Here is a 20,562-nt window from a genome sequence, read left to right as displayed (position 1 = left end):
ACAGCATCACGTCCAGGCCTTTCAGCCCAAATATCATCCCCAATCCAGCCAACAACAGTATTGCCAGGCACAACAGCTAGTACAGGAGAATTCAGAAGCCAGGTGAGAGGTGTCTACCATATTAAGGGGGCATTCTGCCTATTTATGTGCCTCATGACTGCTGAATTTGTCTTGTTGGGGGCCTCATGATTGCTGAATTTGTCTTGTTGGGGGCCTCATGATTGCTGAATTTGTCTTGTTGGGGGCCTCACGATTGCTGAATTTGTCATGTTGGGGGCCTCATTTTTGCTGAATTTGTCTTGATAGGGCCTCATGATTGCTGAATTTGTCTTGTTGGGGGTCACATGATTGCTAAATGCGAGACTATGGGAAAAGCTGAATCATCATCATATGAGACAATAGCATTAAACCTACTTTTTTAGCTTTTTAAAACAGAAAATAAAACTAGGAGGTTGTAAAAAAATGAATTTATTTTTTCGGAGTAGGATGGATGAAATGGTTTATCTTCTCAGTTTATTTTCAACTTGGATTTTCCATAATGTTCATGTATGAGTTAAAACGTTTGTACAGTATTTAGTTTAAATTGCTGTTGCCACAAGGGGGCCCAGTGATTTCTAGTTACGCCCCTGACTACTACCTAAACTGGGGACACCTATAGACTTGGCTACTTATACTGTACTTAGAGGGGTGTGGGAATGTTGGGGTGGAAGGGTCCTGGAGAAATGTTTGGGTGGGAGGTCCGAGGTCCATGGGGTTGGAAGGTCGTGGGGGGGGGCATACATTTTTTTTTGCTATGGGGCCCAGTCATTTCTAGCTACGCCCCTGCTCCACTGCATTATTTTTCAATGTGGAGAGGGGATGGTGGGGCGAAAAATTGCAGCAAATCGGATGCATGTTGTGTGGATCCAGTTCTCAGAGAATATTCTGTACCAGGCACAGTGATCACCATGTCACAGTCATGTCGCGAACCTCTGATTTTCGGTTCGCTAACCCCGTTCGCGAACCTTCGCGGAAGGTTCGGTTCGCGGAAAAGTTCGCAAATCGCAATAGACTTCAATGGGGATGCGAACTTTGAAAAATAGAAAAATTTATGCTGCCCACAAAAGTGATGGAAAAGATGTTTCAAGGGGTCTAACACCTGGAGGGGGGCATGGCGGAGTAGTATAGATGCCAAAAGTCCCGGGGAAAAATCTGGATGTGACGCAAAGCAGCGTTTTAAGGGCAGAAATCACATTGAATGCTAAATTGCAGGCCTAAAGTGCTTTAAAACATCTTGCATGTGTATACATCAATCAGGTAGTGTAATTAGAGTACTGCTTCACACTGACACACAAAACTCACTTTGTAACGCACCGCAAACAGCTGTTTGCGTAGTGACGGCCGTGCTGGACTTGTGCGCAACATGGCCAGAGTGTAGGCCGTGGCGGTTTTTAAGCCCATATGGTCGCCGGGCTGTGGTAGCTCAATGACAGAACAACAGTGACTGTCCAGCTGATCAAATTTGGTCTGTCCACAATGAAACAACGACCTTATTATCTTCTTGTATGTAGGTAGGCATAGGTAGGTGTCCCAGTAGTTAGCTAGGCATAGGTAGGAGTCCCAGTATAGGTAGGTAGGCATAGGTAGGTGTCCCAGTATAGGAAGTTAGGCATAGGTAGGTGTCCCAGTAATTAGCCAGGCATAGGTAGGAGACCCAGTATAGGTAGGTAGGCATAGGTAGGAGTCCCAGTATAGGTAGGTAGGCATAGGTAGGTCCCCTAGTATAGGCAGGTAGGTAGGTAGGTGTCCCCGTATAGGTAAGTAGGTGCCCCAGTAGTTAGGTAGGCATAGGTAGGTGTCCCAGTATAGATAGTTAGGCAGGGCCTGGCTGGCACAGTAATAACAATTACTAAGGCCCAGCTGCAACAGATAGGGCTGTATAATGTCAGTGAGCAACACACACAAAAAAAAACACATATGGAAAACATTATCTCTCACAAGAGCTGTTGAGGGGTGCTATTTTAGCAATAACAATCAGCCAGGAGCAAGCCAAGCCCAAGAGCCTAACTAATCTTTCCCTAGGAGAACAAGTCTGCAGCAGCTGTCCCTAGTCTGTCTCTAGCAGGCCCACAAGTGAGTGTAATGGCCGGCAAACCTGCCTTATATAAGGGGGGGGCTGCAGGGCTTAGTGTAGCCTGAATGGCTACAATGTGCCTGCTGACTGTGATGCAGAGGGTCAAAGTTGACCCTCATAGTGCATTATGGGGCGAATCGAACTTCCGCAAAAGTTCGCTTGGTCCGGTCGCCGGCGAACCGTTCGCTACATCTCTAGTCACAGAATACATCTCACCTCCAGAAGACTTTCAGGATAGCGAAATATTGGTATGAGACTGTTGAGGAAAGATTGATGATTTTGTTATGCTGTGTAATTACCTGAGTAGGTTATATTGTGAAACATCACTTGATTTATTGTGAGAACTTCAACTTGAATACTGAGCCCTTTTGGGAATAATCAGACCCTATCATCACATGCTGGGGGTCTCTGTTCATTCTCTTGGCTCTCTATGTCATCTCCTAACTTTGTAATTTCTTTTCTAAGAAAACCTTTTTACGCGTTTCAATTATACCATAACTAGGAGTGTTTGGATACAGCAGTGAATTTTCTTCAAAGTTTTAGATTTCTGTACACTTGAATCTATCTAATACTGAACCTCTTTGATGGGGAAATTCAAACACAAGAGATGATTCACAAAACTTTTCTCATAAATTATTTCTCCGTATCCCTTTCTCACCTTGTCTATATTAAACTTTTTAGGTACCCAGTGAGCAAAAAAAAAAAAAAAAAAAAAAGTACTAATTATATGGTGGGAAAGGTAATACTGAAGTTATTTATTCCTTGGAAAGTGCTGATATAGTTTATAGATAAGGAGAAAAATAAGGGTATATCAAAACCTTAACTACTGGGGAGTACCCACTGCAACAGCAAGGGGGGCCAGAGCTGTGAGGGAGCCCCAACTAAAATAATAAAAAAAAAAAGCTTGGTAATGCTTTGATAGATCTGGCCCAGACTTATCTATTCCCAGCTATGATGTTGCTGTAATTTTGGAATGGCTTGACCAAGATCCTTCTCCTCTGCCAGGGACAAGATACTGATAATTTGGCTGGTTAAGTATGTGTGTTTGTCACAGCAAGGTTGTGCTGTGCAGTTTATATAAGAACAGATGCCTAAAGCAGCCACATACCATTGCTGCTTCATCAGCTCATTGATTTCCTGCTATGTAAGGTGATGCATTTAAAGATAGATTTACCCTCCTAATTGCTCTAATCGACTACGCAATTCAATAAAGAAAATATGTCTTTTATTGAAGAGGAGGCGCCAATCCATTTTGGAGGATTATACTGTATTGTTCTATAAAGAGGGAAGGGAGAGAAGAAAGAGAATCCACCTTGCATGAAGGCTCAAAGCAATCAGCCAAATTTCCCCACTAGTTGCCCAAATAATAGCGAGCAGAGGCAATGGAGAAAGTCTGTTCAGACATAATGCTGTCAGCCAAAGCAATCATCGTCATCACATTTCTAAAGCCTGTATGTACTTCTATCATTTCAGCAACAAAGTCCTAATGGTACCCATACTCCTAACGATGTATGGACAGATCGACCAAAAGTCAAATCTCTCTCTGATCAGATCAGATAGATCTCAGCATGAGGATCCGCCAGCTTCCTTGTTCTTCCGTAAGTTCCCTTTAAATACTGTTTCTAGTACAATTTTAAAACATGCCAGGCTGCATTATTTGACAAGGTGAGAGGAGGCATGTTTACCCCCCCCCCCCTCCCCTCCGGGGATACTTACCTTGGGATGGGGAAGCCTCTGGATCCTAAAAAGACTTTTCCCATCCTCCTCCATTCCACGGTAGCAATGCTAGAAGCTCCCAAACGGTGGGCATGTAAATATTTACCTTCTCTGGTAAATGGGGTCATGCTGCTTTGTAGCACTGTGGTGGAGTATGGAGTAGTGGGAGCCCCATTCAGCACGTAGTGTGAAGGGTGCTGACCGATAAATGGAGAACGCTTTTTTACTGATACAGTGCCATTCACACCACTTTTGGCACAGTGTTAAAAAATGCATCTGCATTTTCCACAGGTGAAACGAGCAATTCTGATCATGTTGGCATTTTGTGAAAAATGTAATGTGTGTACATAGCATAAAGGAGTCATCAATCAAAACAAGTCCCCCCGTTCTACTTACCTGGGGCTTCCTGAAGCCCCTTGCAGTGGCATGTCCCACGCCGCAGCTCTGTGCTCAGCCATTGGCTTGGGGTCCCCGCCAGTGCAGAGGCCGATCTCGAGGTCGCCTCTACTGCTCCTGCGCCACTGTCAATCAAGCCTACGTTGTCCATGGTGTACTGTACACCGTGGACAAGACAGAGCGGCACTCGCGCAGGCGTACTACAGCCAGGAGGTCGGCCTCTACACCGGCGGGGACCCTGGGCAGGCAGCTGTGAGCAGAGCGGTCAGCGTGGGACATGTCAGTTGCAAGGGTAAGTAGAACGGGGGCGGGGGGTTGTTTTGATTGATTACTCCTTTAAGGGCCTGTTCTCGCATGCAGCAGGGGGAGTGCAGATCAGCACAAGTGAATGAGGATGCCCATCTCCACTGCTCTAAAATGTAATGTATTCCTGTAAAGGCAGTCCCATATTCACTCACCTGACTATCCAATTTCTCTGACATAAAGTAGCTAAGAGGGTACTTATATGCTTGCATCATATCCACCGTCACAGTATCCTCATGGTTTATATAAAAGGGGTACGGTGAAGTCTTGCTAGAGTCAAACTTTGTGTTCCAGACACCTGCACACACAAAAGGGGAGATATTTATCCAACTGTAAATGGGATTGCTGTGTAGCACCGATCTAGAAGGGAATTAAAAAAAACAAATTATTTCAATTAAAATTCCCCCTGGTGGAGTTATTTTGTCTAAAGTCTAGGTAGGTTTTCAGTATTCCTTGGAAAGTGCCCTGTGTAATTGCAGAAGCCCTTTATAGCACCACAGTACTCCAGGCTCTTGTTTTTGTTTTTTTTATGTGTACCGTTTGGAATAGATTACAATTTCCAAAGTATTAGAAATTGAACAAAATAAGAGAACAAAGCAAACACAACTGGACCAATTATGGAACAAATAGGGTCTGATGCACAACACAGCTGTAAAGTTGATGCAGGGCAATGTAACCATTACTAACGCTGGGGATGCACCACACGTTAACCCCTTTAAGCTAAGTGGACATTTCACTGCATATTAGCATAGCAACGTGCGCATTAACCCGGTAACGCCCCCCGGTGCTATAGGGCTAAGGTGCGGTGCACCACTGGCATTAGTAACAGTGAGATTTCCCTGTGCTCCCTGTGCACAGCAACTTTACAGCCCTGTTGGGCATCAGGCCTATAGGCCCTTATTCATTTGTTCTCCTAGGAGATAATTTTTCATCTTCTTTTTTTAAAATAACTTTCCAACACTTTGTAATTGAAAAGTACCAAAAAATAGGCAAAAAGGTACTGTCAAAATTATTCTGAGTATATTTTTGATTGCTCTTGGCTGAAAAAGCATTTTATTGACAAGGGCCCATATGCAATTATTTTTTTCACCTGAGTTATCTCCTAGAAGATAACTTTCATCTTCTCTTTAAACTACCATATCTTTTCAGCATTTTACAATTTAAAAAGTACCCAAAATGTGGTGAAAAAGTACTATCAATTTTATTTTTATTATTTTCTTGCTTGCTGGTGGCTTCAAATGCATTTTATGACAACTTGTGAAAATACCACCTAGGAGAAAACTCAGGAGAAAAAGGGAATTGCATATGGGCCAAGTGGGCCAATAATTTTTCCACATTTCACAATTGTAAAAGTGCCAAAAATAGTAGAAAGGGTACTGTCAGAAATCTTTGGGGTTTTTTTTCTTGCTTGCTGGGGGTTTAAATGGCATTTTATTAACAAGGTGTGGAAATATTAACTTGGGGAAAACTAAGGAGAAAAAGTGAATTTCATATGGGTCAAGGGCCCATATGCAATTACATTTTTCTCCTGAGTTTTCTCCAAGGTGTTATTTTTACAACTTGTCATAAAATGCTTTTGAGGTTACTAGCAAGCAAGAAAATACAGTATATACTCGCATATAAGCCGACCCACATATAAGCCGGCCCCCCAATTTTTACCCCCAAAACTGGGGAAAAATGATTGACCCGAGTATAAGTCGAGGGTAAAAAATGCAGTGGCCTTATGGCATAGAACAAAGTCAAACACTAATAGAATGCATTATGATGGCAATAATAAATCCACCTAATGCACCATAAACAAATGAACAGCAGCTCAAATCTGTACCTAGGAGCACAACTTCATTAATATATGAATAATGCATTTGTAAACCTTCCCTATAAAGTGCAATGTGCTTCAGCAGCATACAGGTACATGCATAAGATGAGAGGCCAATCTCAAACAACAAACATGTAAGAGGCAGTGATAGAAAACAAGGTTACAATGACAGACCAGAAAAAAGCCCAGTGGTGAAGTTAAACAAGGAAGCCAAGTGTCAGAAACAATGTGTAATAGCGCTGTGCAAAAATACACCTCAGATAGACTTAGGTGAAGGTGCAGCAAGAGGAGCTATAAGGATAAAGCACATGTGAAAGAGGGAAGTAGGGAGGCAGGGTGAGTACTGGAGACAGCTTTACTGAAGTAGAGGGGGGGAAGCACGGCTCCTACATTGGAATATGTGCTGCAGCCATACCTAATGTGGCCTCTGTGTCCGGCCTATGTCCATAAGGATAGAGCCCAAGTGAAAGCGGGAAGTAAGGAGGCAGCGTGAGCTGCCAAAGGAGAGAGGGGGGAGCGTGACTCACCGCTAACGAGCGGCTTCTTCCCCGCCGGTATATGCAGAGCGAGCGTTCGAAGGAGGGAGGGGGTAAGCGCGACTCCTCTATCACCATCGCGACTCACCGCTACCGAGTGGCTTCATCCACGCCAGTATATGCAGAGCGAGGGTGCGCGCGTATCACTTGCCAGGCTGCGTATTGATGTCTCTGTTGGCCAGTCGCAGGCTCCTTGTTATGACACAGTCCAGTGCGCCACTAGAGAGTGTCATTACAAGGGGCCTGCAACTGGCCAACAGAGTCATCAATACGCAGCCTGGCAGGTGACCCTCACTCTGCATATACCAATGGGGAAGAAGCCGCTTGTTAGCAGCGAGTCTCCCTGGTGATGGAGGAGTTGCGGGTAACTCAGGCAACTTAGTAATGACTCGCATACAAGCCGAGACCCCCACTTTTGGGCCACTTTTTTGGGGTCAAACATTTGGCTTGTATGTGAGTAACTCAAAATAAATTTGATAGTACTTTTTCACCAACTTTTGGGTACATTTTTAATTGAAAAATGCTGAAAATTTAGTTTGCAGAGAAAATGAGAATTATTTCATGGGAGATAACTCAGGTGAAAAAATTAATTGCATATGGGCCAAGGTGTGAAAATATCACCTAGGAGAAAAAGTAAAAGCCATGGGCCCATATGCAATTCACTTTGGCCCATATGCAATTAACTTTTTCACCCAAGTTTTCTCCTAGGAGATATTTTTTTATTTTCTATTTAAAAGAACTTTCCAGCACTTTTCAACTGAAAATGTACCGAAAAGTAGGTGGAAAGGTACTATCAAAATTATTTTGAGTATTTTCGTGCTTTCTGGTGGCTTAACAGGCATTTTGTTGACAAATTTGAAAATATCACCTAGGAGAAAACTCAGGAGATAAAGTTAATTGCATATGGCACTTTTAGGGCTGGTGCACACCAAAACCCGCTAGCAGATCCGCAAAACGCTAGCAGATTTTTAAACGCTTTTTTTTATTTTTATGAGGCGTTTTGCTAGCGTTTTGCGGATTGCTGCTGCGGTTTTCAGTATAGTAGATTTCATATATTGTTACAGTAAAGCTGTTACTGAACAGCTTCTGTAACAAAAACGCCTGCAAAACCGCTCTGAAGTGCCGTTTTTCAGAGCGGTTTGCGTTTTTCCTATACTTAACATTGAGGCAGAAACGCATCCGCAATCCAAAAAATGCCTCACCCAGGCATTTTTCGTTTCTGCAAAACGCCTGCCGCTCTGGTGTGCACCACCCCATTGAGATACATTGACCAAGCAGATCCGCAGCCGCAAGCGGATCTGAAAACGCCCAAAAAGCCGCTCGGTGTGCACCAGCCCTTACTCCTAAGTTTTCTCCAAGTAGATATTTTCACAGCTTGCCATAAAATGCCTTTTAGGCTACCAGCAAGCAAAAAAAATTTTCAAAATAAATTTGATAGCACTTTTTCAACAACTTTTATGTAGTTTTTCAATTTTAAAAAGCTGAAAATTTAGTTTAAAGAGAAGATAAAAAATATCTCCTAGGAGATAACTCAGGTGAAAAAGTGAATTGCATATGGCCCATGGGGTCTGATGCACAAAATCGCAGCTGAACATACCTTAAAGAGGAACTTCATCCTAAACAAACATACTGTCATTAAGTTACATTAGTTATGTTAATTACAATAGATAGGTAATATAATCTCTTACCCACACTGTTTTAAAAGAACAGGCAAAGTTTTGTGATTTCATAAGGGCAGCCATCTTTTTGGTTGAAAGAAGGTGACAGGGAGCATGGGACACAGTTCCAACTGTCCTGTGTCCTGATCACCCCTCCCAGTTGCTAGGCAACGTGAACAACAACATAGGAAATCCCATCATGCTTTGCACAGCATCAGGGGAAAAAGGCCCGGGCAGTTTTCTTTGATGGGGCGGAGCTTAGCTAAAAAAAATGAGACTTCTATAAGAAAAACAAAGTTCTGATGCTGTGAAACTGTTAAAGAAACACCAAGCCTTTTCAGTTCTGCTGAGTAGATTTTTAGTCTGGATGTTCACCTTAACAGATTTTTCTATATAGAGTTTTCACTCATAGCAATGGGGTGAGTTGATGTTACGGTGTGTTTTTAAGCAGGGCCTGTTCCAGACTTTTTTTGCTGACTGAAGCAAACGTGTGAGGATGGGTGAACCCCCTCCCTCCACCCCCATTCCCCAGGAAAACACTGACGTGTTCTATATGCACCCATTTTACCTAATTCGGGCTGGATGCGGATGGGCAAGTGAATGGCAGAGGGCAGAATGGCACATGGTGAGGAGGTTGGGCTAGCAAAGAGCAGTGCATGTTTAATTAAGTGGCATGCTAGCACACACAGGCCCATATGCAATTCACTTTTTCACCTGACTTATCTCCTAAGAGATAATTTTCATCTTCTTTTTAAACTTACGTTACAGCATTTTCTGACTGAAAAACTACCCAAAAGTTGGTGAAAAGGTACTAATAAATGTATTTTGAGTATTTTCTTGCATGCTGCTGGCTTAAAAAGCATTTTATGACAAATTGTGAAAATATCACCTAGGAGAAAACTCAGGTGAAAAAGTGAATTGCATATGGGCCACAGACTCACAACAGGCAAGCTCTGTGCTCCATGAGTCAGGCAGAAGGAGCAGAGCAGTGGGAGAGATCAAGCTGAGTGTAGAGCTGATGCTGCCCCCTACAGTCTGATGCCCTGAATCACATTATTCAGTCTACCTCATGGTTGGGCCGCCCCTGTTTTTAAGAGTTAAAGTCGTGTTGGGACAAGGTTCAAAGTCAATTTGAGATTTCTTCAAAGATAGGGTTATGGTTACAATTCAGTTTTGGAGGGGAAAGGTTTCAGGACTAGTGAAATGTTTAAGGTTAATTTTAAATTAGGTTTACAAGCTTGCCTGAGTACAGGTCAGGCTATCGATTACATTTCCATAGGGGTTCATTTTCAATGTTACCATTTCTGCCAAAAATCATAAAGTGTTTAGGTATTGGTGTCAACAACCAACACACCATTACCCAAAACAAAAAAAACCGTTGTCTTTAGTTATAAATGTAATATGTCGTGTGGAATACCTTATTGCTTTGTTTATATAACAGCAACCTGAAGCAGAACATCACTGAAATCTAGCTTTAATTCAGAGCCGTATCTAGGCAATATATAGCACCCATGGCAAACACTGAGATTGCGCCCCCCCTCCCGACCAAGTTGTCACATGCCTCCAGATAATCAATCAAGCAGTCACTGCCCCCCAATTAAATATTAAGTAGTCCCACACCCCCAGATCAAATAACTAAGTAGCCAAGTTCCTCACAGGCCAAAATAATTATGTAGCCAAGTGCGAAAGGAGTTAGATTGTAAGCTCCTCCTACACAGCCCTATTCCCTCCCCCTCCCCCCCCCACACACACACGCAAGCTATGCCTGCATCCCTCTAGATACATTACTGGTGGCTTCCGGCAGGCAGAGTGAGGAGAACAATGCACTTGGAGGTCGCGCGGGCATCGCTCTGACTGAAAAGCTAGCATGCCAGAACTTGCAAAAGGAAGGGGGATAAAGTGCTCACCACTACCGCATCCCCCCAGCACTCAGTTTCTGGATGTCAGACCTTAGATCAGCAGCAAGAGGAGAGACAGAGAGAGTGAACACTTCCCACCTGGTGCACTTCAAATGCAAGAAGTGACCAAGGACGTCACTTCCATACTTGACGGGCCAGGTGGGCGGTCTCTTGCCGCTGATCTAAGGTGTGACAGACCGGGGGACCAGAGGCATCGTGGACAGGGAGGCAAAAGATGCGGACGTGGCTGGCAGTATAAGGGCAGGCATGGCTGGGGCCTATGGCACTAGCCATGCCTGTACCCCTCTAGATACACCACTGCTTTGAATAGGTTCCACTAATTCTATAATAGGAGGCATTTACTGAAGAGAGACCACACAAAACAACATAAGAAAACCTTACCTCTGAAATGTATGGCATTCAGCAGCATCAGCACAACATTTGTTGGGACGGTGGAGAGAAAGTTCTTGATCTTGCCCTGGGTGGCATCACTGACCCACTTGTTTATGGACTCCACATTCTCCTTCATGCTAGGTTTTAGGTTCACAGGTTTTGCACCATAAAGTTTTTCAGATTTCTTTAGGAATTCTTTTTTCATTTGGAAACCTACAAATGATTGTGATTGAAATAAGTTTACAAATACACTAGGAAATGGATGGAACATTAAGAGACATGAGTCATTGATAACTTTATCTGTAATACTGCGGCCTCCAGTACAAAACTTGAAGGTTTAGTTTTAGATCCACCTCACAACATTGCCAACATTTATAAAGAAATTAAAGCAAACTTGAAGCAAAAAAAAACCCAAAACGTATGATAGAATGACTTGTACGTGTGGTACGGATAATGAATAGAACATTAGGAGCAAATAAAAGACTCTCATATTTTTATTGTCAGTTATGTAGCTCTTTTTTAATAACATTGCATCATTCTGTCAGACTTGCCATTTTAAAACCACACGTATTGTTTTAAACTATAATACAAAGCAGAAATAACGACCCTTTGAACTTTCCTGCAGTAAAATCTTATCTCAAATTGTCTCTTACTGTTTTTTGTTGTTTAAAGTGGAGCTGAACTCTTGCACAGAACAGAAGGAAAACATAGAGCAATGTACCCTGTATGTATTTAGAGAGTTTAGCCTGTTTAATTCCGAATTATTTGTGTCTAATCACATGTTGAAATTTGATCTCTTCTGTGTGTTACATGACTGTCAGGGCAGAGATGACAGATAAGCTCATTTGAAAGCACAGGATGTTAACAATATGTCTAGTTCCATGAACCAGGAAGTAGAAACATTGCAGATTTATTTTAGGATTTGTATTAGCTGTAATAAAGAATTTTTTTTGTTTAAAGGTTATTGTGCTGTTGCATATCTTTTAGAGCAGAGAGGATGTTCTGAGTTCAGATCCACTTTAAATGCTCCAGAAAACCGGACTGTGGAAAATCTATTACAGTAAATACGTTTTTTTTACTTTTCCTGTCCTAGAAAACAATGAGACCCTTTTCTTTGCTACTTTTATTCTATTTTTTAGATACACATACAATGTATTATATCATAAGTTTATTTTCACTTCAGGTTTGCTTTAAGTCTCTTCCCTGAAGTTTTTCCATGCAGTGTCAGTAATGAGCAGTGATGCCCTTTAAGGCTCATACACACATCAGACCATGGTCTTTTGAAAATGAAAGATCACAGACCAGTTTTACCCCCTTCCATGTAGTATGAGAGCCATACCTACACAGTCTATTCTATGGAGCTGAACTCCCCATCAGAAAAAAAACTTTTCAAGATGCTGCACACACAGATGCTGTACAGACACAAAAGATCAGTAGCTGCAAAAGATCTGTTCCTGCCAAAAATCCAACCCTGCAAATTGCAATGATAGTCTATGAGATCTGCAGATCATCATACACACATGATTTAACTGACAGATCTGCAGATCTGAAAATCCAACCTGGTGGATCTGATCTGCAGATGAATGTCAGTTAAATCATGTGTGTACGATGATCTGCAGTTCTCATAGACTATCATTGCAATTTGCAGGGTTGGATTTTTGGCAGGAACAGATCTTTTGCAGATACTGATCTTTTGTGTCTGTACAGCATCTGTGTGTGCAGCATCTTGCAAAGTTTTTTTTCTGATGGGGAGTTCAGCTCCATAGAATAGACTGTGTAGAGTATGGCTCTCATACTACATGGAAGGGGGTAAAACAGATCTGTGATCTTTCATTTTCAAAAGACTATGGTCTGATGTGTGTATGAGCCTTAAGGCACATACACACATCAGACTATAGTCTTTGGAAACTGAAAGATCACAGACCAATCTTACCACCCTTCATGTAGTATGAGAGCCATACTCTACAGTCTTTTCTATGGAGCTGAACTCCACATCAGAAAAAAATCTTTGCAAGGTGCTGCACACACAGATGCTGTACAGACAACAGATCAGTATCTGCAAAAGATCTGTTCCTGCCAAAAATCCATTCCTGCAAATTGCAATGATAGTCTATGAGATCTGCAGATCATCATACACACATGATTTAACTGACATTCATCTGCAGATCTGAAAATCCATCCTGGTGGATCTGATCTGCAGATGAATGTCAGTTAAATCATGTGTGTATGATGATCTGCAGATCTCATAGACTATCATTGCAATTTGCAGGAATGGATTTTTGGCAGGAACAGATCTTTTGCAGATACTGATCTTTTGTGTCTGTACAGCATCTGTGTGTGCAGCATCTTGCCAAGATTTTTTCCTGATGTGGAGTTCAGCTCCATAGAAAAGACTGTGTAGAGTATGGCTCTTATACTACAGGAAGGGTGGTAAGATTGGTCTGTGATCTTTCATTTTCCAAAGACTATGGTCTGATGTGTGTATGTGGCCTTAGTCCCAAGTGAATTCATCTCTCATAAGAAGTTGAAGGATTCCCTGCTCCATCATTGGTCACTCTGCATAATGTTACAGCCGTTTATGTCATGTGATGCAGCATGATCAGACACAGGGCAGCAGTATTCCCACCTAAGCATAATAGAGATCCAGTTGGTAACATGAACTAGTAAGAAGTAGGGACGATCAAGTTTATGCAAATTTATGTACATTTTTATTCAAATATATGGATCTTTAAAATGGACCAATCAATTTAACCCATTGCCTGCCAAGCACGTACCCAGTATGTTATGGCAGGCAAGGGCTTTAACTGCAAAAAACGACGGTGTGTAGTTAAAGCGTAATATAACCCAGCATTTCTTCTTTACTCTAAATAATTATTTACAGCATATTAAATACTACCACCATTTTTTTTTTACTAGAACAGCATTCAATCAGTTAAACACTGAGCTTGAAAGTTCAGTGCAGAGAAATCTGGAGCATCTGAAGTGTAGATAATGTTATCTTGTGTTTACTTAATTGTATCAAGTGAGGAATGTGACACATTCTCTGACTGTGCAAAAGCTCCTGGACACAGAGAGACATTGAAAGCATTTCTGCCTTCAATACAACAGGAATAAAACCAGTTATGAATAAAATGCAAAGGCGGCTCTCAAAGCAAAAAACTGTACTTTTGGGAACTTGTAATTTCTAAATGAATAATAATACTTATGCACAAATGCAAATATGATAACCGTACGGAATATAAAAAGTAGGAAAACATGTTTTTATTAAATATTATGTCAGGGTTTTATACCGCTTTAACTCACCCAATCGCTTGCTCCATCCCATGTGTCCCCGCACTGGCAGCAATCTCCTCTCTTCTTCCTGTTTCCTTGTATGACGCGTGATTACAACGTGTCATACAGAGATTGGGCGGCCAGAGAGTAGCCTGCTGCTGGAGGGGACACTGCATGGATCGAGCGATCGGGTGAGGTAATCACTGCTGCAGCTCTGCAGGAGCGCACAGGAGGGGGGGGCATTTAGAGGGAGGGAGGATGATGTCGGCCCCTCCTCGCCCAGTGTCACGTAGATCTGGCTACACCTATAGCTCGCTACCTGTACTGGCTACACCTATATCTCGCTACCTATACTGGCTGCACCTATTCCTGGCTACCTATGCTGGCTGCACCTATACCTGGATAGGTGTTTTGGTGGCATATATACCTGGCTACCTGTACTGGAGGCATCTATTACTGGCTGCATCTATATGTGGCTACCTGTACTGGCGGCACCTATATCTGGCTACCTATACATATCTTATATCGTTGAATTCAGCAGATTTAGGGCTTTTACAAACAGTAACCATTTTTGTCAGTAATTGTAATTTGTCTTTGAAAAAAAAAAAAAAATTTTTTTTTACTTTCCCTTTTTTTTTACATGGTACAAAATTTTGTTTCAGTGTTCAAGCCCAAATCATTATGCAAATATATATATATATATATATAATATGTCCTATTTCATGTAGGTTTTCTTGTTAAAAATCCGAATGAGTGCAAAATGTCTAAACACTGCTTTTGCAAGAAAACATCGTACTGCGCCTGCACAGGATGCTCTTGCTGATGGGAGCGCAGTGGAAAATGAGACTAAGCTGATGTGGGGGACTGGAGGATCGTTGAGGACAGGTGTGACCACCTTTGCAATAGGTTCCTTTTAAGCAAAGTTGATTAAGATTACTTCTATGGACAGCCCACCAGGTCCAATACTAACAAGATAGAGGAAAACAACTACATTTTAGTCACAGTGCCATCTGCTGGTGAAGTAAAATATTGCAGTGTATCCCAGAACACAATTCGGGGTAACCCTTATATGCTAAATATAATTTTGCCTTCTTAAAACAGAAAGTATTTGCAATATTTCAACCTTATGTCAGAACAAAATATCTCCCATGATGCATTACTGCTGAATGTACAAATCATCTCCTTATGTCCCTAAAATTCAGGATCATATCCAGAACCACAAGTGTATAGTGAGCCTATAGCTTATACATTTTACAGAGTTTTTGGGGCTCACTATACACCAGAGGTTCTTGATGCATGCCTGGGTTTTAGGGACATAAAAAGATGATTTACATATTCAGCAGCAATGCCCCATGGGAGATGTTTCTTGCTCACTTTAAGTGCACCTGAGATTATAAAAAAAAAAATAATACATACCTGGGGCTTCCTCCATTACCCTCCAGGCAGATTGCTCCCTGGCCATCCTTCCGAGCCGTCTCGATCCTTTGCTAGGCAGCCCAGTTGGCGCAGGCCTAGTCCAGCCACGTGCGGTTTCCGGTGGCGCTCCCGTAGCCAGGAGCATTGTGCACGTGCGCAGTGGTACTTGGCCAGGCCGTGCATGCATGGGTGACCATGACTTCTGCAATGTACCGGGCGTCCAGCAAGGGATCGGAGTGGCCCTGGGACACAGCAAGGGAGTAACTGATCTGAAGGGGCTAGAGAAAAAGCCCCAGGTATGTATACATTTTTTTTTTTTTTTTATGATTCATCTCAGGTTTCCTTTAAAAGGCACCTGTAGTGAAAGGGATATGAAGCAGCCATATTTATTTCGTTTTAAACAATGCAAACTGCCTGGCTGTCCTGCTGATCCTTGGCCTCTAATAGTTTTAGTCATAGACTAAATGCAATCATCTAGCTTGCCACATACACTCAAACATGAGCAACACAGACTTTGGTTTTCATTAGCAGGAAACTTAAAGTCAAAGAAAACAATCCAGATGAACTTACCTGGGGCTTCTACCGACCCCTGCAGCTGCCCTGTGCCCACGCCAGGGCCTACCGATCCTCCAGTCCCCTGCAGACCCAGTTTCGTTTTGGCGGCCTTGGCTGCGTGCTGCCTTGATCGCGATCCCGTACTGCGCATGCACTGGATGCTCCCATCGACGGGAGCGTGATCGTGGCCACACGCGGCCACACAGGCTCAGTAGCCAACGACTGGATGAGTGACATGAGTCACAGGAAATTAACCTGGGTCATTGCGGGGGATCGGTATGTCATGGCGCGGGCACAGGGTGGCTGCAGAGGGCCGGTAGAAGTCCCAGGTAATTTAATCTGGATTTTTTTTCCCTTGTCTTTAGGTTTCCTTTAAAACTGAACCGGATAAAGGCAGAAAGCAAACCCTAGGGGTATTTAGTTACAGAAATATAGGACATATCAAGCAATGTTAAGTTTTTTTAAAATCAAACCATTTTATACAGAAAAAATGAAATCAATGAGAAGCATTAAGAATTTATATATCTACCTCAATGAACTACACACCTTTCTTGACATACATGCGAGTGGCGACACTGATGGCTGTCTGCGTCAGACGCCTTGTGACTTTATGTAGCTTCTCGTGCAGACATGATAAGGATCCCACATGGAGTGTCTCCAGCAGCTGCTTTTCTGTTTCATCCTCGGCACCTAAACAGGAAACGTGTTTTAATCTCCACACTTAGGATATTTCATTTTCAACTAATCCCATACCAATGCCAGAAACCTATGATTAAGAATGTATAAAATTGTTCCACGCGGAGGCCCTCTTCAACTGCAACATTCTTCTGGCAGTTCAAGAATGCCCAGATTCAGTTCAGTAGCTTACAACTATTTATCATCAAGGCATACCCTTACCAAATGACACGTAATTGGTATACTAGGGCAGTGATGGCTAACCTTGGCACTCCAGCTGTGACAAAACTACAAATCCCATCATGCCTCTGCCTCCCCGAGTTATGCTTAGAGCTGTCAGAGTATTGCAATGCCTCATGAGACTTGTAGTTCCAACACAGCTGGAGTGCCAAGGTTAGCCATCATTACTTATCTGCTGTGATTCATGAAAAAAACTTCCCAAGAAGTGATGCTACTTGAGACAGAATTTGAAAACTATACATCACTTCATTATAGTTTGCATATACTTAAAAAGGGACACTGTAGGGGGGTCAGGGGAAAATGAGTTGAAGTTACCCGGGGCTTCTAATGGTCCCACACAGACATCCTGTGCCCGCGCAGCCACTCCCCAATGCTCAGGCCCCGCCTCCGGTTCACTTCTGGAATTTCAGACTTTAAAGTCTGAAAACCACTGCGCCTGCGTTGCCGTGACCTCGCTCCCGCTGATGTCACCAGGAGCATACAGCGCAGGCCCAGTATGGTCTGTTCCTGCGCCATACGCTCCTGGTGACATCAGGGGAAGCGAGGACACGGCAATGCAGGCGCAGTGGTTTTCAGACTTTAAAGTCTGAAATTCCAGAAGTGAACCGGAGGCGGGGGTGGAGCTTCGGTGAGTGGCTGCACAGGCACAGGATGTCTGTGGGGGACGATTAGAAGCCCTGGGTAACTTCAACTCATTTTCCCCCGACCCCCCTACAGTATCCCTTTAACTATTTTCCCTGCAAAATGCAATATCTCCATGCAGGGATGTAGCTACTACGTCCCTCCCCACCGTGCGCCCCGTGTGTTCCTGCATTAGTTACCACCGCTGATAATTAGCGGGGAGATCAATGAATGGAAACAGTTCCCATTCATTGATCTAAGTCCCCATGTGAATGAAAGCCGGCGTCTCATAGACGGCTCCTTCATTCACAAAACCCGATCCTTACACGTCCATGCATTGCTTCCTGTTTGCGTAGTAATCCTACGCATACGGAAGTTATGCGCAAGGACATCTTGTGGCCAAAAAGTAAAATTACATCAAAAAAACTTTGTCTCAATAAAAGTCTTTTTTTAACATTTAAAGTTAACCCCTTACCTCCCACACTACCCAATAGTTATTTTTATTTTTTGTAAAAAAAAAAAAAAAACAACAAACAAAAATAAAAAAAAATACACAAATAGTTACCTTAGGTAATGAACTATTTTAATATGTATGTCAAGAGGGTATATTACTGTTATTTTATAAATAATGGGATAGATAATTAGGGATGGACGCAAAACTGAAAAAAAATGCACCTGTACTTCCAAATAAAATATTAGTGCCATACATTGTACTAAGAAAAATTTTAAATGTTGCAATAACCAGGACAAATGGGAAAATAAAATTTGTGGGTTTTAATTACGGTATCATGTATTATTTTAAAACTATGATGGCTGAAAACTGAGAAATATTCCATTTTTTTTTTCCTGTCAAAACACATTTGGCATAGAATAATTTTCAGCAAAAAGTAACCCTCCCCCCCCAAAGAAAGCCTAATTGGTGGCAAAAAAAAAAGATATAAATTGTTTTGTTGTTATACATAGTAATAAAGTTATAGGCGAATGAATGGAAGGAGCGCTGTCAGGTGAAAATTGCTCTGTTTTTTTAAGGGGAAAAACCCTTGGAGGTGAAGTGGTTAGAGTGGTATGAAACTCAGCATTTCTTCTTTGTGCTAAAGGATTATTTACAGCAGACTACTACCACAAAAATTGGTAGCAGAATAGCATTCAGTTAAACACAGCACCTTCTTCTTCAGTGGAAAGCTTGTTGCCCACTCTGAAGAGGTGATAACATTATCTTTTGTTTACATTTCTTTGTCTGCTGCAATTAGTAAACATTAGCAGCAGTGCTGAAAGTGCACACATAGTAGAAGCAGAGAGGGCTGAGAATCAATAGGTAGATTTTAATATATAAATACAGCAGCTATGCAATCAAATGCAATGCCAGCTTTCAGAGCAGATACACTGTACATTGGTAACTTGTAATTTGTAGACAGACAGTATTATGTGCACAAAAGCAAATATGGTAACTGTATGGGTAATAAATAGTAGGAAACTAGGGAAAAAAATAGCTAAATACAGTAAAATTGCACCTAAAATATTTGTTGATTACCATAGTTCTGCTTTCGGTGATAGGAGAGTTGGGCTCCGGAGGCACTGCAGCAGTATGGGTTCCCCATAGGTACGCATGGTTACGATTGACAATTAACAAAAATGTGGGTGCTGGCCACTGACACCAGTGTTCAGTGGCCACCGGATGGACCACATCTCTTGCTAGTCAGTGGAAAGTTGCCTAATGTTTTTTCCAATTTACATTTAAAGAGAAACCGTAACCAAGAATTGAACTTCATCTCAATCAGTAGCTGATACCCCCTTTCCCATGAGAAATCTATTCCTTTCTCAAACGGATCATCAGAGGGCGCTGTATGGCTGATTTTGTGGATGAACAATTTTCCCAAACTACATTCTTCTGAATTGAGGAAGAGATTTCTCCATGGCGATTGCTTAAAAAAAGTAGAAATTCTGTTTCTTAACCTTTATTAAGGACTTTTAGAGTTCCGTAATTTAAGGTTACCCTATTTAAAAGTAAAAGAAAAAAAAAGAGAGAGAGAGAGAGAGAAAGAGGGGACTCCCAACTGGGTAAATTGACCCTGCTGGGTCCGAGGCTGTTGTTCCTTTCATTAGGGACACAAATCTCTCCATTGTGAGAGAGTGGATAAAATTTAAACTGACCTTCTTTATCTGTGTTCTGACCCTCTACCATTCATAGGACTGGGACTGAAGTAAAAAGACATGAACATTTATGCTTGTAGGTTTGCATAATATTTTCAGAAGTAAAGAGAAAAAAAAAGTTCCCGTTTCATATAGGCCTGCACCAAAAATGAGCACTGTCAGAAGGCAAGAAGCACAACGTTTCACAGATGCAAGAAATTGTACGTATACCAGAGTATAAAAAAGTATTATCCCACTTATTATTCTTATTTATTGTATTTATAAAGCGCCAACATATTACGCAGCGCTGGACATTAATTTCGGTTAGATTTCAATAGCCAACAGAGTTGATATGTGGACAGCATAAGAACACATATTTTTTGCAGGTGATTATGTCACCCAGCCCCCTTACAATGGCACAAACATGAAACTGGTATGGTTGGGTAGTGCTATGTATGTCCCCATTTGTACAGCAAAAATCATTGTATCTGTTATAGTGTTTGAGCTGCCTTTCCATCATCAAGTGCCTGTAGGCACGTGCCTACATTGCCTTATGGTCAATTCCGGGCCTGAACCAAACATAATTAAATATTTATTTGTGCTGTTTGCTTGGTTGGGGAGGGATGGTCTTGGGGCTATTTCATGGAGCTGTTCACTTGGTGGTTGAGAGATACAATATAGAGAACCCAAGTTTGATAGAATATTTGATATTGCAGATGATGAAACCCAGCCGTGAAGAATGGTTTTGTTCTATTTAAAGTGGACCTGAACTCTTGCAAACGACTGAAGAAATACATAGAGAAATACACCCTGTATGTATTTA

At 42.1% G+C, this 20,562-nt stretch overlaps 1 protein-coding gene across 1 annotated transcript in view; it reads right to left on the bottom strand.

Moving 5' to 3' along the window:
- Nucleotides 1-19,791, bottom strand: part of SERPINF2 (serpin family F member 2) — a 39,511-nt gene extending 19,720 nt beyond the window's left edge. Inside the window, exons 1-4 of the mRNA XM_068266357.1 lie at nt 19,761-19,791; nt 16,620-16,763; nt 10,839-11,042; nt 4,684-4,826 (exon numbers count right to left, since the gene is read on the bottom strand). Of these exons, the coding sequence (XP_068122458.1) occupies nt 4,684-4,826; nt 10,839-11,042; nt 16,620-16,763; nt 19,761-19,791 (522 nt within the window). The remainder of the gene's footprint in view (nt 1-4,683; nt 4,827-10,838; nt 11,043-16,619; nt 16,764-19,760) is intronic.
- Between the last annotated feature and the right edge of the window lie 771 nt (nt 19,792-20,562).

This window comes from Hyperolius riggenbachi, chromosome 2 (genome assembly GCF_040937935.1).
Source record: "Hyperolius riggenbachi isolate aHypRig1 chromosome 2, aHypRig1.pri, whole genome shotgun sequence".
Classification (NCBI taxonomy): domain Eukaryota; kingdom Metazoa; phylum Chordata; class Amphibia; order Anura; family Hyperoliidae; genus Hyperolius; species Hyperolius riggenbachi.
This window is presented reverse-complemented; position numbering and strand designations above follow the sequence as displayed.